The sequence below is a fragment of the Bombina bombina genome, chromosome 9, assembly GCF_027579735.1.
Source record: "Bombina bombina isolate aBomBom1 chromosome 9, aBomBom1.pri, whole genome shotgun sequence".
Lineage (NCBI taxonomy): Eukaryota > Metazoa > Chordata > Amphibia > Anura > Bombinatoridae > Bombina > Bombina bombina.
In genome coordinates this window covers 174,512,505-174,524,704 of record NC_069507.1, presented here as the reverse complement: position 1 = coordinate 174,524,704, position 12,200 = coordinate 174,512,505, and the positions used below count along the sequence as shown (strand labels likewise).

General features: G+C 35.8%; 1 protein-coding gene across 5 annotated transcripts in view; it reads left to right on the top strand.

Annotated features, from left to right (window-relative positions):
* Positions 1-10,521, top strand: part of LDB1 (LIM domain binding 1) — a 490,040-nt gene extending 479,519 nt beyond the window's left edge. For 3 of the 5 annotated variants that reach the window (XM_053692494.1, XM_053692495.1, XM_053692497.1), the window contains exons 9-11: positions 2,945-3,068; positions 3,145-3,293; positions 5,679-10,521. In XM_053692494.1, the coding sequence (XP_053548469.1) occupies positions 2,945-3,068; positions 3,145-3,293; positions 5,679-5,909 (504 nt within the window). In that variant the 3' untranslated portion in view covers positions 5,910-10,521. Of the gene's footprint in view, positions 1-2,944; positions 3,069-3,144; positions 3,294-5,569 lie in introns of all 5 variants that reach the window. The other 2 variants (XM_053692496.1, XM_053692498.1) reach the window with 2 other exon arrangements.
* Positions 10,522-12,200: the final 1,679 nt, after the last annotated feature.

Here is a 12,200-nt window from a genome sequence, read left to right as displayed (position 1 = left end):
GCAGGGGGAATTGGGAGCCCTGTTCCCGTGGGAACTTACAATCTAAATGGGGAGGGGTGTGAGAAACAGGAGGTGGGGACTGCAAAGGTGGGAATAATGCTAGTGTGGAGTTAGATGAGGGCAACTATTAGGCAAGTGGAATTCATTAGTTATTGACTTGGTGATAGGCTTCCCTGAACAAGAAGGTCTTTAGGGAGCGTTTTAAAGGAGGAGAGGTTGGGGGAAAAGTCTGACAGCTTGAGGAAGTGCGTTTCAGAGGGTTGGTGCCGTAGGAGGGAAGTCCTGTAGTCTAGCATGGGATGAGGTGATGGTAGAAGAGGCAAGGAGTAGATCGTTGTTGGATCTTAGGAGACGGGCTGGAGTATATTTATTGATGAGTGAGGACATGTAGGAGGGGCCTGCATTGGTAAGGGCTTTGTAGGTCAGAGTGAGAATTTTGAATTTTAATTCTGCTGTGAATGGGGAGCCAGTGAAGGGACTCATAGAGGGGTGCAGCGAATACAGAGCGTCGAGAGAGGTGGATTAGCCTAGCAGAGGCATTTAGGATGGATTAAAGTGGGGAGAGGGGGGAGCCAGAAGAGAGGAAGGCCAGTTAGTAGGTTGTTACAGTAGTCAAGCCAGGAAATTACTAGATAATGGATTAGCTGTTTAGTAGTTTCAGCACTCGGAAAAGGACCAATTTTGGAGATATCGCGTTGGTGGTAGCGACCGGATGAAGAGTGATTGGATGTGGGGTATGAAGGACAGATTGGAGTCAAATGTAACTCCTAGGCAGCAGACTTGAGGTGATAGGGAGATAGTAGTGTCACCAACAGTGATAGTAAAGTTAGAAACTGGAGTAGAAGTAGATGGGATTAGAAGAAGCTTAGTCTTGGACATGTTGATTTTTAGGTGGCGAGAGGCCATCCAGGAAGAAATGCTAGATAAGCAGTCGCTGATGTGGGAAAGGACAGAAGGAGAGAGTGCAGGGTTGGATAGGTAGATCTGAGTATCATCAGCATAGAGGTGATAGTTGAAGCTATAGCTACTGATAAGTTTACCCTGTGAGGAAGTATAAATAGAGAAAAGTAGAGGGCCTAGAACAGAGCCTTGAGGTACTCCAACAAACAGAGGCAATGAAGAGGAGTCGCCGCCAGCAAATGAGACAGAAAAGGACCTATTAGAGAGATAAGAGTGGATCCAGGAGAGGGCAATGTCACAGAGCCCAAGGGAGCTGAGAGTTCTGTAGGAGGAGGGGATGGTCAACAGTGTCAAAGGCAGCAGACAGGTCAAGTAAGATAAGTATAGAATAGTGGCCATTGTTTTAGCAGAAAGAAGATCGTTAGTAACCTTGCTGAGGGCAGTCTCAGTTGAGTGTTGGGAACGGAAGCCAGATTGCAAGGGGTCAAGCAATGAGTTTGAGGATAGGAAGTGGGTTAGGTGATTGAAAACTAGTTTTTCCAGGACTTTTGAAGCTAGCGGAAGCAGTGATATGGGGCGGTAGTTTGCAGGAGAATTGGGGTTGAGGGAGGCTTTTTTGAAGATGGGGGTGACCTTTGCATGTTTGAAGGATTGTGGAAATTAACCAGTAGTAAGGGATCGGTTGAATATGTGAGTAAGAGCTGGGGTGAGGGTAGAAGACAGAGAAGGTATTAGATGTGAAGGGATAGGGTCAAGTTGGCAGGTAGTGAGGTGTTAGGGAGACATTAGGGAACTCACTTCATTCTCAGTGGTTGGGGGAAGGTACTGAGAGTGGTGGAGGGGGTGACCGGAGGCGGAGATGTAAGGTTGCAGTCTTTTGGTGGGATGTTGCTTTGGATGGTAAGTGTTTTGTTGAAAAAGTAGTCTGCCAAGTCTTGAGCACTAAAGGCAGATGAACGGGGTGGTGCAGGTGGATAGAGGAGAGTGTTGGAAATGGAGAAGGGTTTAGGGTTTGAGGATTGAGAAGATTTGAGATAAGAGAAGTAGTTTTGCTTGAAGGGCAGAGGAGTAAGAATAAAGAATCAACTTATAGTGTAGGAAACTGGGTTCAGAACGGGATTTCATCCAGGCACGTTCAGCAGCACGGGAGCATTTTTGTAGATAGCGTGTTTGCTGAGAGTGCCAGGACTGGAGGTGACGAAGTGGGTTTTGCGTATTTGTGGAGAAACAAGGGTGTCGAGTGCAGAGGAGAGAGTATTGTTATAGTGGTTTGTAGCAAGGTTAGGGCAGGATACAGTGGAAGTGTGGGGGGAGGCGTTTTTGAATAAGGTTAGAAAGTTGGAGAGGATCCACAGTGTGCAGATTTCTATGGGGCCAGGGGGGGGGGGGGGAGAAATAGGTTTAGCGTGTACATTGAGATTAAGCCTTGATGCTTAAATAAAGCTAAGATACTTCATAAGATTTGGTGCTGTGGACTTTGCTTTCTGTGTTTTGCCGAATAGATCTATGGCACATCTGATGCGATAAGTATCTGCCTGTACTGGTCAGCATTGAGGTGGCCATTTATTGTGACCAAATCCCCAACTACATTTGCAGAAATGCAGCCCCAAACTTGCACAGATCCTCTACCATGCTTCACTGTCGCCTGCAGACACTCATTCTTGTACTGCTCTCCATCACTTCATGAACAAACTGCCTTCTGCTACAGCCAAATACTACACGTTTTAACTTATCAGTCCAGAGCATAGCTGGGTTTCCATCAAATGAGCCATTTAAATATACAAACAGTGTTCTAATATTTTTAGAATTAGTTTATACAGAAATCATGCGGTTGCTGTTAACCTTTTCAGTCAAATAAAAATGCAACTGTTTATTTGTTAGATATAAACATTCATTGCAAGGATCTGTTAGTACTTTAAGGAATACATTTATTTATTTTTTTGTTTTAAATCACATTAAGATATTATGTTTAGCCATTGGTCAAATATTTGCTTCTTGCTTACATAGACCAAATTAAAATGTTCCCCCCTATTTTTTCTTCCAGTTATGTGTAATACTAGAACCGATGCAAGAACTCATGTCCAGGCATAAGACCTACAGCTTAAGTCCTCGAGACTGCCTCAAGACGTGTCTTTTTCAGAAGTGGCAACGAATGGTAGCACCACCTGGTAAGAACCCTAAATAAATTATGATAATATTTATTTGGGTGCAAACCATGTTAATTTTCGTTTCTTAATTCTGTAGCTGAACCTGCAAGGCAGGCGCCCAACAAACGCAGGAAAAGGAAAATGTCTGGCGGAAGCACTATGAGCTCTGGAGGGGGCAATACAAATAACAGTAACAGCAAAAAGAAGAGTCCAGCTAGTAGCTTCGCCCTCTCCAGTCAGGTACCTGTAAGCATCCATTTTTAATTTATTATTCTTCCCCGTTACAAAATATATATAATCCACTGCAGCTACTTTTTTAAATAAACTGTGAGAGAAGCATATAAGTAACAATAAAATGTTGTATTCTGTTAGAACATTTTTTTTAAAACAGCCCCTGCAGAGGGATTCAACTCAGTTAATATCTTGCTCAGACACTGCAATGTGTTTCTTCTTCTGAGCAGGCACGCTTAGTAAAGCTATTAGGAAAGGCATATGCAGGTAGCATCCAATCACAGGCCTTTCCTGCTTGGGAAAGGTACGTGGTTGTGTGGTGCACAAGTTCAAGATTGAACACCTTTGCAGGGGCTTTTGTAAAAATCATTATTTTAGTAAGAAAATGTCTAACATTCTAGAATTTTACATTTTGTGCCCTTAAAGGGCTATGAATCCCATTTTTTGATTCAGGTAGAGCATGCAATTTTTAATTACTGTCCAATTTGTTATCTAATTTATTTTGTTCTTTTTGTATCCTTTGTTAAAATATACCTTGGTAGGCTCAGAAGCTGCTGATTGGTGGCTGCACATTTTTGCCTCCTGTCATTGTCTATCGGCTAGCTTCCAGTAGTTTATTACTGCTCCTTCAACAAAGGATACCAACATAATGAAACAAATTAGATTATAGAAGTAAATTGGAAAGTTGTTTAATCTATCCTATAAATCAATTTGCTGTGTGTATTATTACTTTTTTATTTTTTTAACATATGTAAATGTTATCACAAAGTGAATCTATGAACATAATGAAATTATTTCTATAGTAATGTTTAGTCTAATTACTGTATTCCATATGAATCTGGGCTCTTTACCTTAGAATTATGAATTGTGTTTACAAAACGTATGTGTGTTAGCGCTCCTTACTGGTCTGTAACCATAGAAAATGCATGTAATGTTCTCCAGGGTTAATACAACTGCCACACTCAAATGCCCATTACATTTTCATAAACTCAATTGAACTGTATAAACATTAATTATTCACTCATTTTAAAAAGAATTACTATTTTCAGAGAAAAGGTATAATTTTTAATGCTGGTCTTGCAATTTTGCTATCAAAACATTTATTCATAGACTGTCATGATTAAATGGTCTGACATGTTCTGATCACACTGCTGTTTAATTTGATTTGTACCTACAAGAACCACATGACCAGCAGAATATGAAATGTTGCTTCAAAGCCAGCAACACTAAACAGGGCGAGATTAGAACCTTTTTGTTTCAGACTAAATGAAAACATGTGCCCATCTTTTGAAAAGTAGTAATTGTTGCTCAAATTCTAAAAATGCATTTTCAAGGAAATGGCCACAATTCCAGGAAATTTGGCAAAATATTAGTTAACGTTGACTGCTGATGTATAATATAGATAACGTCTTGTGTGATGTTTTTTGGTTTGTAAACCTTCTATGGAAATTTAATTTGCCCAAAGTTTTGTCACAAAAACTTTGCTGTACTTGACGTAATCACAATGGGAAAGAAATCCACAGCAGTTACAAGCCTGATAGTTTGGATCAGACATAAAATGAATCGTAAAACACAGACCTTTTTAAGTCTGAGGTTTTTATTTTTATAAATAAATAAAAACGTATTCGTATTTGCCCTGGAGAATAATTCTTAACGTACAGCTTGAAAACCTTATTCATTAAATGGCTTTTCATTCAGCCTTTAATTTTAATCAGCAGACACTTTTGTCTGTCTTTCTGATAAAAAAAAAAACCTTGATATTAAACTGTGTGAATGGAGCTAGACCTTCCTGGAGACTTAAAGGGATACTAAACCCACATTTTTTTCTTTCATGCTGCAGATAGAGCATACTATTTTAAGCAACTTTCTAATTTACTCCTATTTATCAATTTATTTTTCTTGGTATCTTTATTTGAAAAGCAGGAATTAGAGCCTTGAAGCCGGCCCATTTTTGGTTCAGAACCTGGGTAGCTCTTGCTGATTGGTGGTTAAATGTAGCCACCAATCAGCAAGCGCTACCCAGGGTACTGAAACAAAAATGGGCTGGCTCCTAAACTTACATTCCTGCTTTTTCAAATAACGATACAAAGAGAACAAATAAAAATTGATAATAGGAGTAAATTAGAAAGTTGCTTAAAATTGCATGCTTTATCTGAATCATGAAAGAAAAAAAATGTGGGTTTAGTGTCCCTTTAATCCGTAATGACTAAAACCATACTACTTTGTAATGATGGGCCTTGTTTTATTAGGGCTTTAATCCTGCATCCCTTACGTTACATGCATTTTTGCAGGCCTCAGCTTCCCCCTGAGCTTCAAGAAGCCGCTTCTGACCACGCGTAGTAGTGGAAGGAAGGGACACGCCTCTGCCTTGATTATGTTTCTGGAACTCTTCCCTTTCAGGATGTAATGGTGGTGGGCGAACCAACCCTGATGGGAGGAGAATTCGGGGATGAAGACGAGAGGCTCATAACCCGCCTGGAGAACACTCAGTTTGATGCTGCCAATGGAATTGATGACGAGGACAGCTTCAATAACTCGCCAGCGCTAGGCGCCAACAGCCCATGGAACAGCAAACCACCTTCAAGTCAAGAAAGCAAATCGGAGAACCCAACATCACAGGCTTCACAGTAAAAAAAAAAAAAAAACACACAAAAAATCAAATATATATATATGTGTATATCAGGCCAATATGGAGAAACAAAATATTGTTTTAAATAAAACTAAAGTCTCCATAAAAGAGATGTTGAAACTTATCTACCTGTAAATTGAGATTAAAAGAAAAAAATTTAAAAATGACGTTTTAAAATGAACCCCTTTGCTGTAGGGCCTACCTTCTAAGGATTGGGGTTAAATATGAGAGCAAAAGTGGGAAAGGAGGCACTGTGGCCTGCTTGCTGTGTGATAAAGAAGAGGTTTATGGTTTTTTCTATTCTCAGGTTACCAAGTTTTAGTGATAATAACTTGGAGAGGTAACCACTTTTCCCAGTTTGGAAGATCGTTACGAGTTGGGATTCTGAGCTGCAAGCTCCTATAAAAAAAAAAAAAAAAAATTGTGGTGTCCCCAATTATTATTATTTTTTCTGCATGTTACATAAACTTGTGAACATAGACATTTTTATAATAATGTATTTCTATTAATTTGTCCACGCAGGGAAAGATTTAAATTTCCTCCTCTGCATGTTCTTTGCACTAAAACTTGAGTTTGCCAGTACTATTTCTGATGTCGAAGGCACTTCTGGGTTAAAGTTTCAATGATACTGGATGTTCATTCTTTTGGGTTTGGGTTGTTGATTTTTTTTTTTACATTTTTGAGAGAAACAAAGCTGTTATTAATCATTGATACTTATTTTTAATGAGTACCTAGTTAGATGTTTTAGCTTTCAATATAATTGAATATAATAGGAAGATGCCAGCTTCTAATGAGGTCTATATTTATCAGTTCCTAATTATATTTATTGGTTATTAAATTATCAAATGAGTGGATTCCCCATGAAATGGAACTGAACTTTTCGTTTTGCAATTTAATTGAATATTTTTATTTTAAGATTCACCCCTTGTACAATATTTTGATATCTAGGTCTAGCTCTGCAATAATTTAATATTGTAGATGCACAGTATTGATTACAATCCTTTCCCCGACATGTGGCATAAAAAAACTTTGTTCTTTTTTCTTTTTGTACTTGTGCAACCCTTAGGGCCACTGTTTATTTTAAATGTAATGCACCAATAATGTAATAAAATCTGCAATAAAGCACATTAAAACGAACAGGGAAAGAAATGTGTACGTAGGATTATAATTAACATGAATACGCAAACTATTCTTGCCAACCTGAAGAATTAGGGCAAAAACTTTACTCCATTAGAGTTCCTGATCATTTGCTTCCTTTTATAATGGTAAACCATTCTATACCTTCGCCCACTAGGTGATGAACCTTTTACTTTTACCAACACAACTCCCAAAATAAAGACTCAGACACCAATTATGGGAGAATACAAACAGGGTTAGTGACCCTACTTTCCTGCCAACAGTCACTAATAAAGCCTCTGACACTTCTCCCCCTAGCTGCCACTCCTGCTATTACACCTACACACGTCTAGTTGCTCCTGCAAAAAAACTAACTCAAGTTGTTCTCTTGGGCCATTGTGTTATGAGCTTTCTTTCATATCTGTGCTCAACACTTAAACAGAAGATTATAGTATGTCTGTTTTAATTGAATCAGCCAATATAAAAAAAAAAGTAAAATTCTGACCATCAAAAATCTGTTAATAAGAGGAGGGAATATCTAAAATACAAAGTCCCCAAATGGAAGAAGGATGATTATTTGTATTTTTATGATTTTATTTTTTGTGGTTTATTTTTTTTTAGTCTTATTTGATGTTCGTTTACTTGAATTATTGTTTCCCAGCTACTAAAGCCCAAATGGAATATTCACCATACGAATCAAGAGTATAAGTACAAGATTGCAGTTGCAGGATCACAGTGCCTCCCTACTGATTTTGACTTTCTATTTTTTATTTTTTTTTTGTTTGTTTTTAAATAATGTTATTAAAAAAGTAAGTTAAAAAATGCTGTCCTGATTTTGTACTGGCTTATATATATATATATATCTGGGGAATCTTGTTTTTATACAGTTCCAAAAGCTTCAAACCAAGGAAGGACTTTGTTAAATTCCTTTGTAATTCCTCCAAGTGGACAAGAGGAGAAAACCTTTTTTTTTTTTCTTCAATGTTATCTTGTGTATTTTTTTTTCTCTCTCCTCACAATCAACCAGTTTTAACGCTTGGGTTTGTGTACCTTGTGCTTGTAAATTTTTCCGCTTGGTAGAAGCAGTGTGTAATTCTGGTCTTACTGTATTTATCATTAGAAAATATGCCTCCTTTTTATATTTAGGGGATATGATATTTGGGAGGGTTTTAAATCCCATATTACTTTTTTGGGGTTTCAAAATAAAAAGGGTGTTCAACAAGTGGGGATGTTCCATTGTCACCAGTTCTGTGTATTCAACCAGATTTAAAGGGACAGTCTACACCAGAATTTTTATTGTTTTAAAAGATAGATAATCCATTTATTACCCATTCCCTAGTTTTGCATAACCAACACAGTTATAATACACGTATTACCTTGTATCTAAGCCTCTACAGACTGCCCCCTTATTTCATTCCTTTTGACAGACTTGCATTTTAGCGAATCAATGCTTACTCTCAGGTAACTGCACAAGAGTGAGCACAGTGTTATCTATATGACTCAAATGAATCAACCAACACCATCTAGTGGTGAAAAACTGTCAACATGCATTCAGCTTAGAGGCGGCTTTCAAGGTCTAAGAAATTAGCATATGAATCAAAGCATAAAATTACAGGCCCTATCTGAATCATGAAAGTTTATTTTGGACTAGACTGTCCCTTTTAATGCTTCTCACATTTAAAATGTTACTGTTGTTGTAGACTTTTTTTTCTCAAAATGTTTTGCAGATACCAGTTCTAAGTAGATTGTAGTAAAAATTGGCTTAAAATGTACATGGTTTAGGTCACATTTTAAATCCATTCTTCTATGTACTGGAATCTTAAGACTGTTTAGTAGTGAAAACAAGTGTTGGGAGCTAAAGTGACAAGGCAAATTGTGTAAACTGTTTTTTTATTTTGTTGTAAAAAGTACATTTGTAGAATTTTGTTTTATTCTAAGCACTCCCACGTGCCTGATTTGTATTTCCCTTGCACAAGTATATGGCTGTGACTTGTGTGCTGCCTTCATGCAAAATAGTTGAGCAGCGTAATGCCAATAGTTCAATCTATTAAAAAATAACAGCTACAATATTTTTTATTTTAATATCATGTAAGGTCTCCATTTTGTACATGTTAAACAAACATTTTTTCAGCTTATATATAAAAAAATGTAATATTTTTTTTTTTTTTTAATGCAATTCTATGGGCTTCAATCACAAAAGGGAGATTTTCAAAATATGCATCCTGGACTGATATATGCAATAGTTAACTTTATAAATACTTCTTTTAAAAAAAAAAAAATCTTCACCTGTACATTTTTTTTCTTCATTTTTTTTTTAAAAAAAAAATCTATGTGTATCTTGGGTGATAGCAATTGTTTTTAATTTATTAAAATATTTTTATTCTTTAGAAAATTACCTTCTTTTGTGTTATTGTTTTATATATTTGATCCAATCAAGTATATTCAAATGTACAGAAGTATTTTAATAAACATGTTGCTTTTTGGCCACTAGGTGGCTCTTACAATGCAAATACATATTTACTAAACCTTGTTGAACAACCTTCATCAGATTTATCTGAATATTTATCTATATATACAGTCTGAGTAGCAAATATTTTCTAAAGCATTTTCTGCCCAGGATAAGGTTAGCATTTTATTTTTTTCTTAGGAATATACTACCACTTCATGCATGCAAACATTAAAGTTACAGAATTTAGATTTGCAAATAATTAGACTTGTTGTTTCTTGGATTTCTGCAATTTATAATCAATAAAAAAAAATATACCATAATTATTTATTAATCTTGCTTTTTTATTTTTTTTTCTCCTATTTGTTTCATTGAAAAATTCCAGTGCCAACAACAATATTACTGATGGATGCAGGTGGAATTAAAAAATTGTTTTGTTGTCAGCTGTGCTAAAAATAAAATAAAAAACTTCCATATTAATATGGATTTTTTTTTCTTTCTATATGGGTAAAATGTAATTATTTGTATTTTAATTACCTATAGAGTGGAAAAATTTAGTGTGTGTGTATAAATATATATATATATATATATATATATATATATATATATATATATATATATATATATATATATATATATATATAATCACCATTTGCTTTCTCACGCTCCTAACAACTTGTTTTTACCAAAAAAAAATTATATATATTTTCCACATTTTAAATTTTTAAGTGCAGCAATATACTGAGTCAACAATAACCTTGTGTCTGTAGAGAGAATGATCTTGTGTGGGAGGTAATGCTTAGATTTGTAGAATATATAAATGTGTATATATAAATGTGTGCGTACAATATATATATTTTTTGTTATTTTGAAGGTACGATTTAAACATTAAAAATTGACTTTACCCTGATTTTTTTTTTCTATGAATTGGTGACATACAACCCTCATTAATTGCCCTGTGAATTTTTGCCAACATGAGAGCACTCAAATTACATTGCAGACTTTGTGCCACTGAGTCATGTATGGAACTAATAAAGAACTTTTCAGTTTCATACTGTCCATTTGAATCATTGTATCTCTGCTTCTTTTATGTTGCTTTGGTTGCCTTTATGTGATACATGAGAAACGAGTATTTTAAAGGGACAGTCTACACCAGAATTTTTATTGTTTAAAAAGATAGATAATCCATTTTATTTACCATTCCCCAGTTTTGCATAACCAACACGGTTATATTTATACACTTTTTACCTCTGTGATTACCTTGTATCTAAGCCTCTACAAACTGCCCCCTTATTTCAGTTCTTTTGACATACTTTAATTTTAGCCAGTCAGTGCTGACTCCTAGGTAGCTTCACGTGCGTGAGCACAATGCTATCTATATGACACACATGAACCCAACACCCTTTATTGGTGAAAAACTGTCAATGCATTCATATATGAGGCCGTCTTCAAGGTCTAAGAAATTAGCATATGATCCTCCTAGGTTTAGCTTTCAACTAAGAATACCAAGAGAACAAAGCAAAATTGGTGATAAAATTAAATTAGGGCATCTGAATCATGAAAGTTTATTTTGGACTGTATCCATATTAACTTTAATGTTTAAAAATACTAGTTAAATTATGTTTGATATTTATATAACTAACAAACATTTTTAGGACTACTGTTACAATTAAAACAACATTAAAGGACCACTCAGTGCAATAGAATTGCATAATTAACAAGTGCATAATAAAGACAATGATTTTACACCTACTCTGAATTTAAAATAATCAGATTTTTTTTTTTGTTTTGTTACTTATTTATTTTCTCTCTCATTTTACGATCCCCTTTATCACGTGACAGACATCAGCCAATCACAGACTAGTCTATGTATACCCTGTGAGCTTGTGCACAGAAGGATTTTGTTCCCCAGAAAGTGTGAATATAAAGACTGTGCAAAATTTGATAATGGAAGTAAATTGGAAAAGGTATATAAATCTACTGCTCAATCGGAATCATAAAAACATAATTTATGTAAGAACTTACCTGATTAATTTATTTAATGGTGGCAAGAGTCCATGAGCTAGTGACATATGGGATATACATTCCTACCGGGAGGGGGCAAAGTTTCCAAATCTCAAAATGCCTATAAATACACCTCCCACCTTAATCATACTTCAGTTTAACATGTAGCCAAGAAGTGAGGTGTAAAAGGAGTTAAAAGCATACAAAAAGAGGAACTGGAAAAAATAATGTGCTTTTATACAAAAAAAAAAATCATAACCACAAAAAAGGGTGGGTCTCATGGACTCTTGCCACTATGAAAGAAATGAATTTATCAGGTAAGTTCTTACATAAATTATGTTTTCATATAAGTGGCAAGAGTCCATGAGCTAGTGACATATGGGATATAATAACCAAGATGTGCAAGTCCACAAGTCACTAGAGAGGGAGGAATAAAAAACAATTTATGTAAGAACTTGCCAATACGAAATAAATGAATTTATCAGGTAAGAGTCCATGAGCTAGTGACATATGGGATATACAATCCTACCAGGAGGGGCAAAGTTTCCCAAACCTCAAAATGCCTATAAATACACCCCTCACCACACCCACAATTCAGTTTAACGAATAGCCAAGTAGTGGGGTGATGAAGAAAAGAGTAAAAAGCATCAACAAAGGAATTTGGAAATAAATGTGCTTTATACAAAAAAACATAACCACCATAAAAAGGGTGGGTCTCATGGACTCT